The sequence below is a fragment of the Trachurus trachurus genome, assembly GCF_905171665.1.
Source record: "Trachurus trachurus genome assembly, chromosome: 21".
NCBI lineage: Eukaryota > Metazoa > Chordata > Actinopteri > Carangiformes > Carangidae > Trachurus > Trachurus trachurus.
In genome coordinates this window covers 1,812,345-1,835,326 of record NC_139899.1, presented here as the reverse complement: position 1 = coordinate 1,835,326, position 22,982 = coordinate 1,812,345, and the positions used below count along the sequence as shown (strand labels likewise).

The window sequence follows — 22,982 nt, the reverse complement described above, 5'->3', positions numbered from 1 at the left end:
TTACATCTTTAAAATGAACCTTAAATTACATTTGAACACCATTGGGAACATGAAAAGCATAAACAATAAATTGGCAAAAAAAACAATTAGGCCATATTATTTGAACATTTTTGATATGTGATAGTGTTTAGTGGACCTCATGTTTTGTTTCTTAATGATTTTATTGATCATACTGTTACTATTGCTATTTACAATGTCTCTATTGAAGAACGCTGAATAAAAAGTTCAACAAAAAGAAGTTGTTGACATGAATTCAGATTAGTAAACACCTGATCGGTGTAATAAATTAACAAGTGAGTAGTGACACTCATTGTTTCTTATTTCTGTTTCATTTCTAACTCACACGCCCTGGCACCACCTCCTTATTACCGGTAAATCGTCACCTTCTTCCTCTCTCACCTCACTGATCACAATACTTTTTCATGTGTGTGTGTTTGTGTGCGTGCGTGCGCGTGCGCCCGTGCGTCTGCTGTGTGGGCGGGGTTTCCTGAAAAGCCTACCTGAGGGGAGCGTCAGTGTGGGTGGAAATGAGAGAGCGCTTCCTGAACGCACTCACATTAAAAAACGAAAGTCAGAGAGAGAAACAAGTGCACATGTTGAGTGTGAGCGACGGGGAGCAGCGCACTGAACGTCACAGGTAACAAATACCGCTGCTCACTGCATTATTACTACTGATGAATTTGAAATGTAATATTTAAATGTAATGTAATGTATTTAATATAATATGAGATGTGTGTGTTTGGCTCGCCGCAGCATGAGCCAGTGGAAGCAGATTCAGCAGCTGGAGATGAGGCTCCTGGAGCATGTGGATTATCTGTATGATGATAACTTCCCCATGGACATCAGACAGGGTCTGGCCAGCTGGATCGAGTCTCAGGACTGGTGAGTCCCCTGTGTTTGTCATAGGACATATGAAATGAAAGAGTGTTAGACAGATGCAAAAGGTTACCTCAACACAATTACAGAGAAAAAAAACAATTTCAGTAGAAGTGAGGCAGTGGGTTTAGTGTGGAAACACTGACTGACAGAAACCACAACTACTTCAGAATCAGCCGCCGAGGGTGGAAAAAAAACATGTAGTTTTTTTTTCTATTTTGATGAATTGACCCATAAAATGACGCTGTGGACCTGCTGTAGAGAAGTAGCCCATATTACAAACCTGACACTTCCTCCTGTGTGCTAGTGCTTTTGAAAGATGGTCAGAGCGAGGGTTAGAAGTGTCAAATACAGAGGCTGATGCTGACCTGACCTCCACAATACAGAAAAGTAAAAGAAAAAGACACCCATTTATTTTTTATTACAGATGATGGAGACCAGAGCAGAAGACTGAATAACAGACAGAAACAATAGTCCATGTTATAATGTTGCTGGTGTGTGTTGAAGGGGTTAATAGTCCAATAAGACACTGAATTCCAGGCAAATTCAACCTGGGGCTATAATTTCCTAATATATTAGGTCTAAAAGAAGGAATCGCCACAGCAGCGTATAATGGGAGCGGACCGATCTTACGCTGTTTAAGGCTGATTAAGTCCCACAAAACCGCTTTTTTTCCCACAGACAGGCGGCTAATCAAACATAGAGTCTAGTTGACTATCTCAGTGTGTTTACAGGTCTGGCTCAGGCTGTTGTTTATTCTGCCTGTAAACATACTGAGTGCATCGACTTGACTCTTGTGAGAGACTTCGCAAGACTTTGTATTACATCTCCGTTTATGAACATGTTGAAGTAAAAAAACTCCTCAGTGTATGTTTGAATAGCCATCTGACGCTGTCTGTGGGAAAAAAAAATGCAGTTTTGAGGGATGTAAACAGCCTCAACAGCGTAAGATCTGTCCGCTCCCATTATACACTGCCGTGGCGATGCGGGGACAGACAGAACTACTGCATAACAAGACATTAAAAAGACCTCTTTTAGACCTAAACTATTAGGAAAATATAGCCTCAAGTATTGAATTTGCCTGAAATTGTCCTTTAAAGGTGCATCCACACCGGGCCTTTTTCTTTTTTTCGCTGTCGCTCGTATCGCCCCTTTGTTATTGTCTTATCGCTCAGCTGCAATCGCTCGTCAGTTTGGCACAATTCAACAGACTCCAGTTTGTCGGTGTCCACTGCCATGTCTCTCTGTATACACCGGCACCACCGGGATTACGACAGCCAATCAGCGTTGAGCGGCAAGTGACTGACGACCAGCGGAATGACGTCGATTTGGTAATTCCCATCTCGAGCGATGAGCTAATTTTTGCTCAGAGCTCCAGCTGTCCGCCAGCGACAAAAGTATAAGGTCCGGTGTGAATGCACCTTAAAGCAGAAGTAAGCGATCCGGTCGTTTTGGCTAATGCTGCGTTCCAGGCAGGCTTTTGAAACCGTAAGTTACAGCTTCAAGTCACGACTAACGACTTTGTAGCGTTCCAGGCAACCCACTCGTGTTTTTCTGACCTGTTTTACCTGTGAAAGTCACTATAACGGCCACTCGTAACTTCCGACCCGTGAAGTCGTACCAGATCGAACTGGTACGACTTCACAGGTCAGAAAAACACGAGTTACGAGTTGCCTTGAACGCACCATAACTTCTTGTCAGCCGATGGAGTTAGCAGCCCCGCCCTCGTCATGGATCTATTGGTCCTCGTCCCTACGTCACCACATTCAGGCGCATCCCTTGGCTGCACACACAGAGAGGACCGCCCCTTCATGCCGTTCTCTCTCCTCATTGGATAAAACTTGTAGGATACGAGGAAAGTTTTCTCCTCGGCCCAGAGCAGAGCAGAGGGACTGACAGACCCGTGTTTCGGTCCAAACACTCTATGTAAGTGATTGCTGTCGGGAGATATAACTATTTAAGACTTATATTAACACAAAAATATCGCTTACTTCTGCTTTAAGTCTGTTATGTTTCACCTTTTCTCACCACACTGATAAATGCAGTATAACCCTGAAGTGTTCACACCAGGATTCACAACAAACCCCTGCACATGTTTGCAGGCTCTATACAGAAACATGTCAGACCCCGTTCCACAGAAGTGGACTGTTCTCTGATCAGAGGACCCCATTCTTGGCGCCTTCCTGTTTTTTCTTCTTTTTCACATCCCTGTGAGCTGTTTCCATAAAACCGCCACAGAAACCAAAATGGTTGATGAGGGGGTTCCAACCGTTAACTGTCCCTGGTGAATGAAGTTATACAGTTGTATACAGTTACCCATGAGTAGACATCATGGGGAACTAATGTGTGCTATTGTATGTAAAACGGTAATTCCATCTTCATGGGTTTGGCTGTCTCTGTGTTTCCAGGGACACGGCGGCTAACGATGAGTCGACGGCGGCGGTGCTGTTCACCAACCTGCTGTCCCAGTTGGAGAGGGTGCGTTCACAGGAGCAGAACTTCCTACAGAGGCACAACATGAAAATCATCCAGCAGCAGTTACAGGTGTGTCCCCTCCTCCCGCCCCTACAGGTCCTCACTCAGGGCAGCGTTGACCTTTTATTCAGTCGGGACTTTTCTGTTGCTTTTTACAGCACTGACACAAAGCTCTCACACACAGTACAACAGGTCATGAATGACACAACTACAACAACTTTCACCACAGTGTTTACTGTAGGAGATCAGAGGGAGTAAACAAAGAAGGTGTTACGGCTGAGGCATAAGATCACAGTGTGGAAACATCGTACGTGCTTTCACTGACACATATCAGTGACAAACAAGTGGAATGAGTTTGAGGTCACAGAACCAGAGGCAGGCAGGAAGAAAAGCAGTGCGCTTCCTCGGGGGCAAACATTTCAACCATAAACTGACCATGTTACATATGGAGAAGTAGTTGTGTGGCGTATGAACTCTATGTGCCAGAGGTGACGGGGAAGTAAAATGTGTCAGCTGGACGCTCGACTTTGTTAGTTTGAATGTGGTTTCTGTTTGTGTGTTGTTCTTCTCTGTTACCTGAGAGAGGCAGCTTCTGGTTTCACCGATGAGTGTTTCAAATGTGAAATAAAATGAGTAAAAGCCCAAAACATCAACAACAAGTATTATAAACACTTCTTTTGCAAAATCTGCATTTACAAATTCACAGAACTACTTGCGCTTTTGAAATCACTCCACTCCCAGCAGCCATGTCTGGAATGTAGTTCCAGCTATGGATTTGCCTCAAAAACAACTCCATCTTGAAATAATCATGTAATGTTACATGATTATTTCACAGTGTGTTGAATATGCAGGTCACAACTTGTCCACGAGAGCGTTTTGGAGTTGTCGGATTGTGTATTTGATGAGTTTTGAGGGACAGGGCACCTGTACCATTCACATCCATTGAGTTCGCTGAGCAGCTCACGTCTCTGCCCCGCCGATCTCAAAACAACATGCACCGATAATTAAAGGTAATGAACCTACCTCTCTGACTATAGGGATTATGGCAATAGGCAAATTTTTGCCAAAATGTAGAACTATCCCTTTAATGCATGAAAATACTTAATAAGAGCACAGGCAGGGAACAAGCAGGTGTTTGTGTCTGTTTCCCCACAGATATTAGGAGGTTTTGTGCAGTGGAGCAAGCCTTCCCTCTGTTGCTAGTGTGTCTGTCGTGTCATCATATTGTGTAGATGATCTCCAGGTGAGCACGTAAGAAAGTTAGACGGCGTTCCTGGAGCTGCACAGGATGTTTGTTTGCAGTGAGCTGACGTGAAATGCCTCAGCAGAACATTTTATTCTGGAAAAGACATAGCCTTTACAGCAGAGCCATGTGAGGCCCATACCGCCGTTTCCTGTGTGTCTGAGCGTGTGCGTGAATGTGTCAACACATCTCAGAGGAAGTAGTTACTCTTGCATGGTAGGGGGTTGTTTGTGGCTTGTTGTTGTGATGTGTAGCCTAAGTCATTTTTTCGTTGCATCCACAACAAGACGAAAGAGATTTAAACCAGAGTCATGTTTCCATCTCTCTCCATTGTTTGTCTCATCACTCAGACTCAGGCAGAATCCTGCTAGATATATAATTAATAATCTTTTAGAATAATTAACAGAATTTACCCATCTAAAGTTTTGTTTTGTTTTTTTTTGTTTTGTTTTTTTACAACGGTTTAAAAAAGATATGGATTTAAACTGCTCTTTCTGTGTAGGACACCCTGAAGATGTTTTTCATTTATTTTGGTCTTGCCCTTTATAAACCAAATTATGGGAAGATATTTGCAACCTGATTTCTTTTTCGATTGAACCTCATTTTTCCCTGTGCTGGCTTCACTGACAATCCATCTGCAAAAGAAAACAATACTATATCATCAATCTTATTATACAGTTAGCCAAATGGCATATTCATAAATGTCGTTTCACTAATCAAAAACCACTCTTTCTTATCTTTGAAAATGAAGCCAAACAATATATTGTGTATAAGTTTTGTATGAAAGCTTGCCTCTGCATTTTGTTGGTGTATTGATTTGTATTGCACAAAGTTGACTTAATAAAGTTTCAGAAAAAAAAAGACTCAGGCAGAATCACGGGAGGGGAAAACCCCTCCGTCTGCGTCTGCCTGACCTTCATCAGTCTTCCTCAGAAATTTAGGAAAATGTCTCACAATTGGTTAAACCAACCAAAATTGGTTAAGCCGTCTGTCAGATGCGTGTTGTGTGAACACCGCTGCAGGAAGAGATGAGCACCAAAAGTCTCTCTAAAATACGTGTGTGTGGACCCAAAAGGAGAAGTGAGCCAGTAATCAACAGTTTTAGAAACGAGCCGACCTGCTACTTGCCAGTGTTGAACGCTATGGTATTGACATGAAAGTGTGTGTGTAGGTGTGATGTGATCATCCTCGGTCCCTGTTCTGGCAAATGATGCTGACGCATGTCACCTTAGTCACAGAGAAAACTTTCCTCTTCCCACAGCAGAATTTCTTCGTACTTTCTGAAGTTTTTTTTTTCAAATGAGCTGATGGGTAAAATCTCACCACACTCCTTTTGTGGTTGTGTAGAGGTTGTGTACAGAGGCAGGAGTTTGTCTGAGGGAATTTTTGTATCTTAAGCTGAATGTCATGTGAACATTGATTTTTTTTTTTTTTTTTATGTGGGGTTGCTCTCAGCTGTCAGTATGAAGCAAAACAAATAAAAAAGTTCGGGGACACTTCACATAAAGGTCAATTACTAGTCATAGGATGCCCCCTGCCTGTGAAGGCATTGTATAAGAGTTTTTTTTTTTTTTTTTTAATTGAACACTATTAGGGACCCTCTGAAATAATCTACCACATTTAAAGCCCCAGTATGTAACTTATTTGGCTTTTTATTAGCAAAAATCAAATATGTCTTTCATAAATACGTATTTCACTGAAGTCGAATCACACCCGCATACAAATGAAAGCTTTCTGGTACCTTAGAATGAGTTGTTACAAGTCGTTACAAATATAAGGAGCGACGCACCGAACCGAGACGGCCATGTTGCATCACCATTTTTTACGTTCAGTGGCAGCGTGACCGTATAACCATAGAAACTCAGCGGAGCTGTCGGCTCGGCCTGTTAAAACTGTCACCACTGTGTAGTGTGAGGAAGGACCAAGGGGGCAGTTGTGGGTCTGAGAAGTGAAGCTCACTTCCGCATTCAAAAAACTGCAATCCCCTCGGCTTCCTCTGGGGGCTGGTGTCAGAAGGGAGCATTCTCCATAGACCCCCATGTTAAAATCGCCGATTTTACATCCTCAATAAACATGTTAAAAGCCTGGTGTCAGAACGTTTTTTTTTCTCAACCGATAGTTTCTACCCCCGCACACACTCTGAGGGGGGTGAATTTTTTTTTAACTCTACCGTTTTACTGTTATTAGGTTAAAACTCTGGCCAATTAGGGCGCGGAAACGTTGAGTGACAGGTCCGAGCAGCTCCGTGGACAGCATAGACTGTAGGTGGACAGCTGCTTCGAGGCCAGTGGGCGGGTTCTCGGCCGGCCAATCCAACATGGCGCTGTTCAGGCCGCCATATTTGAGTCACAAAAACGACTCCCCAAAACCAATGGGTGACGTCACCGATGCTACGTCCATTCTTTTTACAGTCTATGGGAAGGACGGAGGCACTGATGTTGCATTCAGGTGCAGTCAGGCAGACGGCCGTCGGCAAACCAACCGGATGTCATTTTACTCTACGAGAGAAAGACGGTAAAACGTGGGTCAGGTAAACAATACGACATCACCATGACAACATATTGTCAGGCCTGTATTGTTTTGCCTCGTGCTGGTGGACCACTTGTTTACATAGAGGCTTGTTTAAGCCGTTACGTGCAGTGTCTGTTGTCTGTCTGACGTCTGCCCATTTTCACGTGAATGCAACATCAAGAATACGTTCCGATATCCAACCGCACCGCTAGATGGGGGGAATTCCTACACATTATACCTTTAAAAATGTGTTCTGAAAACAATGAGCCAAATTTCCCAGAATTCTAAATTACAAACTCAAATATCTGCAGCAAAATATCAAACCCCATATGTATAAAACTCTACTGTATTTTCTCACTTATGTCTGAGATGCTCCCAAAGTCATCTCATCATCACTGTCAGGAGTTAATCTCAGGAATCACCACAGTAATAATCTTCAGTTGACTTTGACTTGCCATTACATCACTCGGTCTGTTACGGAGAAGAATCATAAACTGATTCTCCGAGAGTCACCAGATGTTATTATTGCTACAGGCCATAACGCCTCCAGACTCTAAAACTGGCCGTGCTCCAAGTATCTGAGCACACCTTTGACTTCATGTGTCTTCACCTTCACTTTCATTATTTCAAGGTCAAGTTTAGCTGCATTCCATTTATGATTCAATGCATGACAGCTCTTCTGGGAAAAACCTCACAACCTCTGAAAATCATCAAAAGTGAATGCTGTCAGTCATCTTATTGATCAACTATATTTTACAGTACATGCGATTGTGTGTGTTTGGCCCCACAGGTCAAATATGCATCCACCCCTGCTGTCATGGCCAGAGTCATCTCCAACTGCCTGAGGGAAGAGAGCAGGATCCTCTCCAGCGCTTGCATGCAGGAACAGGTTTGTCTCATCAACTCCCTCAGAGGGAAAGTCCCTCTGCTTCCTTGATAACAATCACTGCTGGTAAATAAGGCCAGCTTCCAGGAACAGTGTGGAATGACAATATGCGTTAATCCCTGGCACTTACGGTAATTTTGTACTGTAAGTGTTGCAATAACCATAAAAAATGTTTTTTGTTTGTTCTAGTGAGGTTCAACAGAATCAACAATAACTGACGATAATTAGGAGTTGTTTAGTTGTAAAACTGGAAACTGTTGCATCAGAGATGTGTTTTCACAAGTAGATGAAACTGAAAGAATTTGAAACTATTTAGGATTTATTTTTCCTTCATTCCTTTTTTATTTATTTCTTAATATTTTTTATACAGTATATATATTTAGGAGCTGCAGGTGTTGATAGGGACCTACTTAAAACAGAACTAAAAAGCTGGATATTAGAGTTGTTTGCCAGCCAGTGTTTCTAACTATAAAGGCAAGGTGCTGTATTTACAGCTTATTTATTTTGCAAACTGAAATATCTCAGCAAAATATCAAACCCCATACTGTATAAAACTCTATTTTCTCACTTATGTCTGAGATGCTCCAAAGTCATCGCATCATCACTGTCAGGAGTTAATCTCAGGAATCACCACAGTTGACTTTGACTTGCCATTACATCACTCGGTCTGTTACGGAGAAGAATCATAAACTGATTCTCCGAGAGTCACACAAATGTTATTATTGCTACAGGCAATAACGCCTCCAGACTCTAAAACTGGCTGTGCTCCAAGTATCTGAGGCTCAGATACTTGGAGCACAGCCAGTTTTAGAGTCAAAGGTGTGCTCAGATTCTGAGCACACCTTTGACTTCATGTGTCTTCACATTCTTTTTCATTATAGCCAAAATAGAGTTTTATACATATTACAAATATATCTTGATTGCTCTATTATATAGCTGTTCTATGGGTTTCAGAACTGTGGCGCCTGTGAACGCCCAATTTGTAAAGCAATATTCAATATGAGAGAAGAACAGACAGTGAAGATATGTTTTAGCTGCATCAGCTGTTAAAGGGATAGTTTAACATTTTGGCAAATTAGCCCATTGTTCGTTACCTTTAATTGTCGGTGCAAGCTATTTTTAGAACGGCGGAGCAGAGCTGCGAGCTGCCCAGAGCTACGCTACGGAGGCTTATGGAATTTCTTGGTTTCCCATCAAATACACAATCCAACAACTCCAAAACGCTTTTTGTTGTAACCTGCACATTCACCACGAGATAATAACAGAACGTTACGAGACAGAGTTGTTTTTGAGGCAAATGCAGAGACTGCTTGCTGAAAAACTGCCTCCAACGGGAACGCGCATCAGCGGTTTTGCATGAATTTATCTCGAAAACAACTCTGTCTTAAAACGTTCTGCTATTATCTCATAGCGTGGTGAATGTGCAGGTCACAGCTTGTCTACCAGAGCATTTTGGAGTTGTTGGATTGTGTATTTGATGAGTTTGATGAGGGAAACCAAGAAATCCCATTAGCCTCTGTTGCGTAGCTCTGAGCAGCTTATGGCTCTGCTCCGCCGTTCTAAAAATAGCTTGCACCGACAATTAAAGGTAACAAACCTACTGCTAAAACTATAGGGATTATGGCAATGGGCCAATTTGCCAAAATGTTGAACTATCCCTTTAAGAAGGGCCAAATTTGTTTAAAATTTAGTAAGATTGTGTTGTGAAGTTTCCAAAGTACGAGTTTCCTCGGCCACTCCACAATGAGACAAACAGTTCACACTGTTATATCTATATGTTTTGGATGGTCAGTGCATAGAGAATAAAGAGATGACTGAAAATAAAATGTGTTCTCAGGGACCACTGGAGAAATCATTGCAAAGCTCTGTGGCCTTTGAGAGGCAGAAGAACATGGACAACAGAGTGGGCGTCATCAGGGGCAGCGTGCAGGTGACGGAAACATTCAAGTCATTTCAGCAAATACCGATAATCAATTCAACGCTATCACTATCACTACATTTCATATTGTAAAATGAAATTCAAAGACATTGTGTCTGTCTGCATCTAGTTGATGGACCAGGCAGTGAAATACATTGAGGACATGCAGGACGACTTTGATTTCCGTTACAAGACCCTCCAGTCCCGGGGTGAGATTTACACACGAGAACACACACAGAAAGCAATTTGTGATAATACACCCGAGAATGTGCTCAAAAGTTTATATTTGTGTGTGTATGCCAGAGTCAGCAGAAAGGAACTCTGACGTAATGAAACAGGAAGTAACAAGACTACAGGAAATGCTCAACAGGCTCGACTTCAAAAGGAAGGTATGTGTTTGTATTATCATGTGAAATGCTGACATGGGAGGGACTTAAAAGGATAGTTCACCCAAAATTGAAATTTCACTCATATTAACTCACCCTCATGTATACTAAGGGCTGGGAGAAGTTTCAGAGTCCTCTGTGGCTTCTCTGAGTTACAGGGGGTCTTGGCGTAGCAGTGCATGTCCATATAACGGTTGCAAATGGATACCAACTGTCTTCGTAACAAAAAGACACACCAAAAAACATCCAAATACCTCCATGCTGCTCGTATGTAATGTCCGTCTTGTATTGAAGCCCCGAAATGCTAAATTGTTCCGAAAAAAATTAAATAAGTCTATATTTAGTTATTTAATTTTTTCGGAACAATTTTGCATTTGGGGGCTACAATACAAGACGGACATTACATACAAGCACTATGGAGGTATTTGGATGTTTTTTGGTGTGTCTTTTTGTTACGAAGAAAAGTGGTATCCATTTACAACTGTTATATGGACATGCAGTGCTGCACGGAGCCCCCCTGTAACTCAGAGAAACCACGGAGGACTCTGAAACTTCTCCCAGCCCTTAGTCGACATGAGGGTGAGTAAATATGAGTGAAATTTCAATTTTGGGTGAACTATCCCTTTAATGTCTCTAAATACACTTATGCAGAAAAGAAGGTCGTATAATTCTTCTTCACACCCCCCTGTCAGGAGATCCTGTCAAAGATGGACGTTGTGATTAAGGAGATTGACGACCTGATGACCTCGCAGCTCAACCCGGAGCTGCAGGACTGGAAACGCAGGCAGCAGGTCGCCGCCATCGGTGGTCCGCTGCTCACCGGCCTGGAGCAGCTGCAGAGCTGGTAAAGAGCTGGATCTCTGCTGGAATCTCCACTTTCCTTTTACTGTAGTGAAGTTATGACAGAAACATACTCACATGTTCTCTATGTACAGTAGGCCTACATTAAGGGGGCACTACAGGTGAATAGGGTAAAAATTTTAATAGACCATGAAACTTCATAAGTTTATCACTTACATTAAGACAAATATTTTTTGTATTACAAGTTTTGCATATTTCCAGAACCAAAATCTGAACAATGGATAAAGCCTCTTGTTTTGCTGACATATTAGAGTTAAAGGTTTTTACAGAGGGGATTTTGGATATCTCTTTTTATCACTCTGTAAATGAGAAAATACTGTCACCAGCCCTAAAAAATCAATATAGAGAGAGAGCTTTACAATGATACCTGACATGATATGGGCAGGAACAGGCACAGCACAGTATGTCACAGTAGAATGCTAACTTTTGGTGAATTTAGGAGAATTCAATGAAATATAGATAAATAAATAATAAATAAAATAAATATAGATAACATGAAATAAAATAATCACCTTAAAATAACCTGAAAGAAGACATGTTCAGGAAGAAAAATAGCCCAAAATCTCAAAATTGATCAGTGCATGAGAAAACTGTGTTTTTGCCTGCGGTGTCTTGCCTTAAGAAACATGTAGATCTGAACACTTGAGGGTTATTGCAGTGACTGAATGGTGACTGAGCTTTGAAGTTTGGGAGCCTACGATATACAGATTTACAAAAAAAAAAAAAAAAGAGCAGCCAAAATCAAAGCAGCAGAGGTTGGTTCAAGCTCTAAGATGCAAATCAACATTATCTCTTTTTTTAAGACTGTGTGTGGTACTGGTTGTGTCTGCCAGTCAGTTTTTTCCCACGCTCACATCTTGAGATCGTGAAGCCAAAACTGAGATAACCCCGGTGACATCGTTAGGGTGGTTTTTCACAGGAAACATTTTTACTGTGTTCTTACTTAGTACAACTCCTCTTGATCATCTGACATTTGAGTTTCAGATGGCTGGAGTTCTTTGTACTTTGTTGGGTAGTGTGTAGGTTTATCAGAATTTCCCAAACCGTAACTCCTGATGATTAAATGAAGGGCTCATTATTAGAACAATCAGATAGGAATAACTGGGTCATCTGATAATTTCTTTATCATGAAAACATATAGCTCAACTAATGTCAAGAGTGTTTGTAGTTTTTTCTGCACATGCTGCCCTTTCACCCTTTCTCATCTTTGTACTGGTGCCACTTGTTAGTTTGGAGAAAGAGAGGAGTCCTCCTGGTTTCCAACAGTTCTGTCCACACTCTGATAAAACAGGTTGCTTCTGTATAAAAACACAGAAATAGATAGATTAAAGCATTCACATCTGTTTGGCTCAACTGTTTGTTGGTCCATCACCCAGATTGAAATAAAAGCAACTGTCTTTTCCCAAAATAGTCTGAGGAAGTAGAAACTCTTGTAAGAACAGAACAGTGTGACATGATATATATGAATGTCACATTTTAAAGAAACATCTCACCCTCTTCATCCCCTCTCAGGTTTACTCTGACAGCCCAGAGTCTCTTCCAGATCAAACGTCAGCTGGACAAACTGGGGGAGCTGGTTGTCAAGGTGACCTACGAGGGTGACCCAATCCCACTGCAGAAAACCCAGATGGAGGAGCGAGTCAAATACCTCATCTACCACCTCATCAAGAGGTAGCTACTCTGAACACCATGCTACGCAACACAGGCAACAAAACACAACCAACACCGTGGACACACATTTTAAAAACACAATAGGGCCTATAATCTTTTAATTTTGTTCCCACACCTTCGTCAGTAAATCGTTGTTTGAGAATGAACAGTTTTATTTTTTATTTTTACCTTTAATTTCTTTAATTGTCGGTGCAAGCTATTTTTAGAATGGTGGAGCAGAGCCGTGAGCTGCTCAGAGCTACGCTACAGAGGCTCATGGGATTTCTTGGTTTCCCTCATCAAACTCATCAAATACACAATCCAACAACTCTAAAACGCTCTAGTGGACAAGTTGTGACCTGCACATTCACCACGCTATGAGATAATATCGGAATGTTACGAGACAGAGTTGTTTTCGAGGTAAATGCAGAGACTGCTTGCCCAAAACTGCCCCTGACTGGAACGCGCATCAGTGGTTTTGCATGGATTTACCACAAAAACAACTCTGTCTGGTAACATTCTGTCATTATCTCATAGCGTGGTGAATGTGCAGGTCACAACCTTTCCATGAGAGCGTGGAGAGTTGTTGGATTGTGTATTTGATGAGTTTGATTAGGGAAACCAAGAAATCCCATTAACCCCTGTAGCGTAGCTATGAACAGCTCGTGACTCTGCTCTGCCGTTCTAAAAATAGCTTGCACCGACAATTAAAGGTAACGAACCTACTGCTATGACTATAGGGATTATGGCAATGGGCCAATTTGCCAAAAATGTTCAACTATCCCTTTAAGCCTTGATTGTTTGTGTGAGATGCAAATCAGTAAGTCTCTTCTACCTGACCCAGTCCTCAACCATGAATACAACTACCTGACTAACTAATTCACAATACTATACAATAAATAATTCACTCTTCTCCAAAGCTCCAACCGGTCCCATCACAGGGTCGACCTCTCACTGGGTCTGTTTGATGTACAGAGAAGCGCTCATACACAGAGATCTAAAGAACAGAGACAAGTCAGCTGCCTCTGACAATGTAAAGATGAAACATAAAGGCTTTCTAAGAAGCAGTGTTGTGATAGCACACCCTTGCTTTACTTAGAGCGCTAAAAGCACAGTGTAGTAGAAAAGGAAACAGAGAAAGGTGCTGATACAGGAAACACACCCAGCTGTGGTTTGACTCTCTCAGGCGTGACTCAAGTGACCATGATGAAAGCTGTAAATTGTTATTATCATTATGTGAACATCATCATCAAACTAATTCTGCTATTATTATGTTATGTTAGTTATGTAATATTTCTATTATGTAATTTCCCATTATATGATTAGTACTTGAAGATTTTTTGGGTATCTTTTTGGGGAAACTGAGTCATAGGCTATAGTTGTATATTCTCTGTCTCTGCCTTTTATGCTGAGTTGCTATTGCTTCCTGTTATTGATAGCTCTCGTCTGAGTTTTGTGTAGCTACTTAGTACTTTGCCTTTTATTCACATTACATCCCTTTTCTCATCAGGAAATTGTAACTGTATCTCTGTGGTGGTGATTCTTCACATTTGTTCTTGAATTACAGTTTAGCTATTTGTCATCATGTGATGTGACACCTTCCTCCTTGTGGCCTCTAAGAAATTCTTTAATTTCATTGTCTAATCTCTCTTTGTCAGGAGTTTAAACCTGACACCTGTTCTGTATGAATTGTCACTTCCACTACTATTATTTACGCCGATGGTGGCGTATAGCTGAAACACATTCTTTCTTTGCCCCACAATAAACAGGAAGACTTCTCTCTATCTGTGATCTGTGAGGGCCATTGCTCTCTTTAATCTGTTTAGAGTATTTGTTGTTGAACGTGCTGCTACTGTTTGCTGAAAACTGTAAATGATGTGAGGTCTGGCTTTGTTCTCAGCTCATTTGTGGTGGAGAAGCAGCCGTGTATGCCCACACATCCACAAAAACCCCTCATCATCAAGACTGGAGTACAATTCACCACCAAAGTCAGGTATCATTATGTAACATGTGTTTACCTGAGGTTTTCCTGCTGTGTTTGACTGTGATATTCCTGTTTACACACTGATTTTAAAGGGACATTGTGTAACTTCTCCTGTTATCTATTCATGAAAATCGGATTATTTCGTTTTTCATGAATCAGTAATCCCCCCCATCAACAAAGTGAAGTGTTCCTTTCAGCTCTGAATGAGCCGTTCATATCATTCATATCTCCATGGAGCGGGTAAGCTCGGTGCTGGCTGCCATGTGGTGTCTCCATGTTTTTACGTTCAGTGGCAGTGTGACGGTAGGAAACCACGGAAACTCAGCGGAGACACCGGAGCTGTCGGCTCAGGTCGAGGTGGCGTCTGTGAAAAGTCACCGTGGTAACGCAGTGAGGAGGAATGGAGCGTTACACTGATGCTGCATTCACCTGCAGTCAGGCAGACGGCCGTCGCTAACAAACCAGATGTCATTTTAGTCACAGAAGTCGAGAGAAAGCCGGTAAAACGTGGGTCAGGTAAACAATACCACATCACCATGACAACATATTGTCACGTGTATTGTTTTGCCTCGTGCTGACGGACCACTTGTTTACATAGAGGCTTGTTTATGCCGTTACGTGCAGCGGCTGTCGTCCGTCTGCAGTCTGCCCAATATCACGTGAATGCAGCATGAAAAATACGATTGAGTTGCTTGCAATATACAACCGCAACGCTAGATGGGAGGAATTCCTACACAATGTACCTTTAAATCAAACAATATCTGACCTTTTTGCTACTTATAGGCTAGTTATGTATATATATATATATGTTAATGCTTAGAAAAAAATGTTTCATCTGTGTTGGTTGAGAGTTCAGTTAAGTTTCTCTCTCTCTCTTTCTCTGATTCCCCCCAGACTCCTGGTTAAACTTCCAGAGGTGGACTATCAGCTGAAAGTGAAAACCACATTTGACAAGTGAGATTTTAATTTTAATTCTTAGCAATATTGTGTGCATATGACTCCTAACCATTCCATCAATGTATTGGTCAATGTGAAAGTTACACCCTGCATTTGAAGAATATGTCGGTGCAACCTTTTTAATTGTGTGTGTTTGTGTGTTTAGGGACCTTCCCCCCGGCAGAGTGTGAGTACAACCAACCTCGAAACAGGATGTTCTGCTGATGTTTAATTTTAGCTCAGATAGAAGCAGTGTTGCACCATGTCAGCAGGTGTGAAGAACAGCACACTACACTAGATTACAAATATCACATACAGTACTGAATACCTACAAGCTCTATAAAACAATGTTTTATTAGTCTTTCACAATAGTAATAAAACAACAATAAAAACAACATACAGAACAACAAAATTGCTGCTTTGTGTTTTCATGACCTGGTTATAACAGAGTTGAGGAGAGCTACTGTATCCTCTCCCAGGTCTCATAGCTGAGCTTCGGTAGTTATTACAATCATGTGAAGTTTGGTGTTTTTTACATTTATAGTTCAAGTCGTGTTTCAACCTGTTTCACAGCTTAAAGGACAATTCCGGGCAAATTCAACTCAGGGCTGTATTTTTCCTAACATTTTAGGTCTAAAAGAAGGAATCTGAAGATTTTCCGTTTAATTGCTCCTGTTTTGCGGTAGTTGTGTCTGTCCCCGCATCGCCACGGCAGCGATCAGATGGAAGTCCCGCTGTTTAGGCTGTTTACATCCCTCAGAGCCGCATTTTTTTCCACAGACAGCGTCAGATGGCTACTCAAACATGCACCAAGAAGTGTATTTACTTCAAGCAAGTCAAGAGTTGATATTCCTGTGTTTATGACACAAACAGGAGCTTCCGACTGCACGTGAACACACCGAGCATCAACTTGTGCGAGACTCTGGGAGACTTTTAATTAGATCTAGTTTTACAAACATGTCGGCTTGCTTGAAGTAAATAAACTTCTGGGTGCATGTTTGAGTAGCCATCTGACGCTGTCTGTGGAAAAAATTGTGGCTTTGAGGGATGTAAACAGCGGAACTTGCATCCGCTCCCATTCATCGCTGCCGTGGCGATGCGGGGACAGACACAACTACCGCAAAACAGGAGCAATTAAACTGAAAATCTTCAGATTCCTTCTTTTAGACCTAAAATGTTAGGAAAATACAGCCCTGAGTTGAATTTGCACCAAATTGTCCTTTAAGTTGCGGTGTATCATCCAAAATCACTCAGCGACTGATACGCTCTGCTGCATGATTTCAGCGTGTTTATTCAAATCTTTTTTGTTTTGTTTTGTTTTGTTTTGTTTTACCATCTTATTCAATCAGAAGTCGTCAGTTTTTCATCCTGACCAACAACACTAAAGTCATGGATATTGAGGATTACTCCAATGGCTGCCTCTCGGTGGAGTTCAGACACCTGGTAAGAGCTGTCTGATTGTTGTTAGGATTTCATTTATTATTGAAAAAATCTTCAAGAAGCCACTGTATTATCTCTTTGTTCTAAATCTGTCTCACACACTCACAGTAGACTAAATCCAGTTGCACTTACATGTGTATATAATATAGAACTGAATTAGCTCTATCGTGGTCTGACACTGACACTGGGTTTGTACCTTACAGCAGCTGAAAGAGAAGAAATATATCAATGGCACAAAGGGGAACGAGGTAAGTCATGTGCTCTCTGAACACTATTATGTTTATAACGTACATATATAGACAACAGGACTCATCAGACTTACTGGTTGACATGAAATCAGCAAATTTGTTTTTGTGCTTTGTTTTCTAAATTCAAATTAATTTCAAAATGTAACTGATAAACTATAATTTCCACTATTTTCTGTCTCACCACTTTAACACAGTTAGACTAGATGAGTCTCATCATCTGTACATGAAGCAGTGATGTGGGGTTCCTGTGTGTTTTGCAGGGTCTGCTCTCTGTGACAGAGGAACTTCACTCTCTCAGTTTTGAGGCTTGCTTCACGGTGCAGGGTCTCACCATCGATCTGGAGGTCAGAGTTGATTCTACTTGATTGGCTGGCTGTCGATTGTTGTTTTGTTGGCAGAGGCCTAATAATTGTGTGTGTGATTTCTTTCAGACATGTTCTCTGCCGCTGGTGGTTATTTCCAATGTGAGCCAGCTGCCTGGAGGATGGGCCTCCGTCATGTGGTACAACCTTCTGACAGATGAGCCCAGGGTGAGCCAAAACTCTGACTCTGACTGTTTTTAATGTCCTGGAAGAAATGGAAAGTGTTCATATAAAAAAAAAAATGTTCTCCCTTTACCCTTCCCAGAACTTGGCCTTCTTTGGGAACCCGCCTCGGGCCAGTTGGAGTCAGCTCTCTGAGGTCCTCAGCTGGCAGTTCTCCACTTTTGCTGGTCGGGGCCTGAACAAGGAGCAGCTCACCATGCTGGGAGAAAAGCTTCTCGGTCTGTTGACGCTTGAGCGCGATTTGACTTTGGAATAAGTGAAAAAAGATGAAAAAAAAACATGTATAAGCCAGCGTTAGACTAAGAGCTGATAGTTGCTGTTAAGACCATACTGAGGCTGTTTACTTGAAGAGTTCAGAGCTTCTTGCACGAGTCCTTAGTCTGATGTTATCTCCTGTATCTCTGTAGGTCAGCATGCCTCCTGTAGTGACTATCAGGTGTCCTGGTCGAAGTTTTCAAAGGTAAGAAGTCAGTTACATAACCACATCAAACATGGTGGCTGTGGCTGATAAGAAAGCATTATGTCATATCTCCATCCCATGCTGCACATGATGTGATTTTAATGCGTTTAAATGCTGAGTATTTGCTCTTTGTGTCTGATTGCTCCAGGAGAATATTCCAGGGAAGCCCTTCAGTTTCTGGATGTGGCTGGACTCCATCCTGGAGCTCATCAAGAAACACTTGCTGCCTGTTTGGAATGAGAAGTAAGTTCATTTCACTACGTATGTAGAAGGACGGCTCCAAGGGCCAGACCTTTCTATTATGCAGATTTAATAAGTGTACATTGAGGCTAAATGATGAAAACGGTGAGGACAGTTTGGACAATGTGTGCTGATAAAATGTCCAAAGTTAATGCTGTATAGAGAATGTCAGACAAAACATTCAATGCAAAGAATAACAGCATGTCTTGTTTAGCTACATCATGGGCTTTGTGAGTAAAGAGATGGAGCGCACCCTGCTGAAGGACAGGGAGCCAGGCACGTTCCTCCTACGCTTCAGTGAGAGCCACCTTGGAGGAATCACCTTTACCTGGGTGGAGCACAATGACAACGGTGAGCTTTCCACCACGTTTCCACCAAACCAACTGCATAGAAAAACAAACAAAACCATTTTAAAATGCTTATATTATGCATTTAAATAACTACTTGATTGGAAAGCACCCTGCATAAAAACAGACCAGAATCTATTTGACATACTTTTGTTGAAGGTCTTAAAATGTATCTGTGACAAGACAAAAGTTCTCATCACTGGCCCCAAAGACACTTCAAAACAGATGCAGCCTCACTTTACCCCCTTCACTCACAGCAGGATGTCAGCTACTAAATGTTTGGTTGTTCTTCAGGACCATGAAGGCCAGTTGTGTTTTATAATTGGAGGAATGTTTTAAAAAAAATTAGATCACCTCTGTTAGTGACAAAGAAATGTATACATGCTCTTGATTGCTGTAGTGCCCTGTCTAGCTGACTGAACAGTGGAGCTATGGGGCAGCTCATAGAACTGACCAGATCAAAGGTCACATAAGGTCAGCTGACTGTTGGTGCCTTTAAACTTACCTGTTAAACAGCTTGTAAAGACAGTTATGTACCTGAGATAATTAATATTCAAACAGGACTTGACATTACTGCTGCCCACTAAACACAATATAAATAGTTGCCTATATTGCGGAAAATGGAGCTTTACACAGCTGAGCTGCCTGTGACATCGTGGAGATGGCTGAGGACTAAAGAGGTTATTCTGATTAAAATGTGATGCAGACTCAGCTATGTGCTTATACCTTATTTTAGGTATAGGCCGAGTAATCAGCTGTTGACTTTTTCCAGCTCGACCTTTCAAAATCAACTCTCAGTCAAACTCTATGTTTGTATACACTTGCTTCTCATTATGTACTTAATTAGTTGTCCTTATTTGAAAAAAAGTTGTAACCATAATTATCAATATTGCTGTTACAACAGGAGATGCGAAGCTCAACTCGGTGGAGCCGTACACTAAGAACCGGCTCAGTGCTCTCCCATTTGCCGACATCATACGGGACTACAAAGTGATCTCGGATGGTTTTGTCCCAGAGAACCCCCTCAAGTTCCTCTACCCCGACATCCCCAAGGACGAGGCCTTCGGTCGGCTTTACAACAGTCAGCCGAGCAAAGGTAAGGATACAAACCCAATCCCTCATGCGCTGTTTTTAGAGCATGTTCTGAGTGTGTGTTGATGGACAAGATAGTGGACTACATCACTAATCTCCCTCATTTTCGATTTCCAGCATATCCATACATACCATCTGTCCTGATCCCCATCTCGCAGTTGAGGTGAGTTCATTACTGACATGAAACTATTATTCAAATAACTTTTTTATGAATTTTGGATGAACCTTTGTTAATTAAGAGTAGAGAGTAAGAGTAGGTTCGTTACCTATCAGTGCAAGCCTTTTTTAGAACGGCAGAGTTGTTTTCGAGGCAAATGCAGACTACTTGCCGAAAAACTGCCCCCGACGGGAACGCGCATCAGCGGATTTGCATGAATTTACCTTGAAAACAACTCTGTCTCGTAACGTTCCGTTATTATCTCATAGTGTGGTGAATGTGCAGGTCACAACTTGTCCACCAGAGCGTTTTGGAGTTGTTGGAATGTGTATTTGATGAGTTTGATAAGGGAAACCAAAAAATTCCATCAGCCTCCTTAGTTTAGCTCTGAGCAGCTTGCGGCTCTGCTCCGCCATTCTAAAAATAGCTTGCACCGAGAATTAAAGGTAATGAACCTACTCCTAAAACTATAGGGATTATGGCATTGGCCAATTTGCCAAAATTTTGAACTATCCCTTTAACACTCAATATTTGGGGTATGAATGTTGAAAAGCTGTCAGTACAACCTACAGCATAATGGTTTATGATGAGTGGAACACTGAACACTGCCTTCACTTGTAGTTTGTCTCCCTTGTATCCAGGCCTAATTCAAATGCCACACCACCTTCCTGCCAGTCTCCTGAGCCCCCAATGACTCCCGGGGAGTTTGACATGCTCAACGAACACCTGTGCTTCGACATTGACACGGTGAGTTCACACGCCTCAGCATCCGGGGCAGCTTCCACAAATACTGTACATGTCACAGTGGTGTGTAGTGTTGGTCCAGTCTTAAATGTGCTCATAGATGAGTTTAATGCAAGTTGAGGCTTTCTCACAGAAATAAACACTGACTCGTTTTAGGCCACAGACATCAGACATCTTAACCGCAGGCTAACTCAGGAGTTAGTTAAGTTAATTAGTGACACCGGCTCTGACCAGTAGCAACCAGCAACAAAAGTCAGGAAATCTTGTTTGCTAACTTGTTGTTGTGGGGAGAGCAACAAAAAGGCAGAGAGTCTTTAAAGCCAGTCTTGTGAGTTTTGAATTCTGACATTTTCTGCCGAAGTAAATGGAGCTCAGTGCTTGGATACAGTTCCTCACTTGGACATTTTTCTTAAAATAGTCTTTATTCACCCAAAGTATTTAAGATGATGAGCGACAGATGACTTTAGATGTCAAGTTTGTTAGAGCTATATTTATATCGGCCTACTGTTTTAAAGGATAAGGTCGGCAGTAATCTGTATTTTCCTTGGTATAAATACATCCAATGAAAAGACCAAATGACACATAAAATATACAGTAGTTTATTTTGACTCGGTCCCTTATACACCGTCACTTAATTCTGTGACAGATGTGTTTTAATCCACAATTGAAAATAGTTCCTTACAAATACACCATTCTGTTCATGCTGTTCGACAAAAAGTCCTGTACATTGCCAACCTGATATACAAAATGACTTTCATTTTGATTTTCTTCCTATGATTTTTATTGAATGTGTTCACATGAAAAATATAGAAAAACAGCAGCCTTGTCCTTGTGTGTGTGTGTGTGTGTGTGTGTGTGTGTGTGTGTGTGTGTGTGTGTGTGTGTGTGTGTGTGTGTGTGTGTGTGTGTGTGTGTGTGTGTGTGTGTGTGTGTGTGTGTGTGTGTGTGTGATGGGTTTTTGTGTTAGGGTTAGGCAAAACAAATTAGCACAATTATAATTTTGAAAACCAACATCACCGTAACAAATGACATAATACAAACAGCACAACTTAAAGGAGAAGGACTCCTAATGACACCAAGTTGTATGGGTGAGTAAATGGCCGTATTTTGTGCCAGAAATCAGGTCCAGGTTGTAAAAAATTGGCACTTCTCCTTTACTGTAAGTGTCTATACATCTTTGCAACAGGGCCGTTCATATTATCTGGTGCTGATGTTCTTCTTTTACTTCACAGATGAGTTCTCCATATTCAGAGTAAAGGGAGATGAGACGGGTGCAACATTGGGCTCAGAGTTCCCTGATAACTTCCATCCACCAGCCTTCAACTGATGCCTGCATCTACATCAGTCTGTTGTATTTAAAGAGGTTTTTATGGTAAAAAAAAAAAAAAAAAAAAAAAATTGAATCAATCACTTTTATATTCACAATTGTTTTTGACAGCCTACTGAATGTGTTTCTACTATATTGTATATAAAACATTTTTAATGTGTTTAGTGTGACTGGTGTACTACATTATATTCACATTACTTTCTGTATCCCTGCACCACTGCCTTGTTTACGTAGTGACTTCAGCTGTACATAATGGTTACACAATGTTTTTGATCCAACATGCTGACACATTATTACTATACTTCCTTCAGTAATGATGAGCTCAGCTGCCACCTATTGAACACAATGAGGCATGGCAACGTCTGCAGATGACACGGCTGAGATTTGTAGAGCTTTTATTTTGAAAGCAACCGGAAATAAAAAAAAATGTCTTAAACATATTTTTGATTTGTTTATTGCCCAGTACTTCCTCAACGTGCACTCCAGAGTTTCTGAAGAATCACGTGATTCTCAGAGAATGAATCGGGCGGATACATGAAGTAAAGTGACGGAGACTGAGTCAGAACAATAACACAGCTGTTCTTCCTCATTTTTTAGACTGTTGGTAAAGCAATAATAAGATGATCATAACATTCAAATAGTACAATCCCCGTGTA

The 22,982-nt window shown here is 41.5% G+C and overlaps 1 protein-coding gene across 2 annotated transcripts; it reads left to right on the top strand.

Annotated features, from left to right (window-relative positions):
- Positions 1-579: 579 nt before the first annotated feature.
- On the top strand, positions 580-22,491 carry LOC311004245 (signal transducer and activator of transcription 4-like). Of its 2 annotated transcripts, none has more exons than XM_083996203.1 (24): positions 580-637; positions 754-882; positions 3,285-3,420; positions 7,896-7,994; positions 9,829-9,921; positions 10,040-10,118; positions 10,213-10,298; positions 10,988-11,139; positions 12,669-12,827; positions 14,707-14,799; positions 15,685-15,744; positions 15,893-15,913; positions 17,079-17,169; positions 17,370-17,414; positions 17,675-17,758; positions 17,846-17,944; positions 18,042-18,177; positions 18,367-18,419; positions 18,568-18,662; positions 18,874-19,010; positions 19,911-20,102; positions 20,216-20,261; positions 20,897-21,002; positions 22,232-22,491. In XM_083996203.1, exons 1-24 carry the CDS (start codon positions 594-596, stop codon positions 22,253-22,255), a joined length of 2,259 nt encoding a protein of 752 aa, XP_083852329.1. In that variant the 5' UTR covers positions 580-593; the 3' UTR covers positions 22,256-22,491. The 2 variants fall into 2 exon arrangements, with proteins under 2 accessions (XP_083852329.1, XP_083852328.1); XM_083996202.1 differs by having other exon boundaries at positions 17,076-17,169.
- Positions 22,492-22,982: the final 491 nt, after the last annotated feature.

What these genes read in the sequence shown, in the direction of transcription:
- LOC311004245 (XM_083996202.1), top strand. Translation starts at nt 594, where the DNA reads ATGTTGAGTGTGAGCGACGGGGAGCAGCGCACTGAACGTCACAG. An exon ending in GCTGGGAGAAAAGCTTCTCG is followed by an intron (nt 18,178 to 18,366) that starts GTCTGTTGACGC and finishes GTATCTCTGTAG; the next exon opens with GTCAGCATGCCTCCTGTAGT. An exon ending in CTGCCTGTTTGGAATGAGAA is followed by an intron (nt 18,663 to 18,873) that starts GTAAGTTCATTT and finishes TGTCTTGTTTAG; the next exon opens with CTACATCATGGGCTTTGTGA.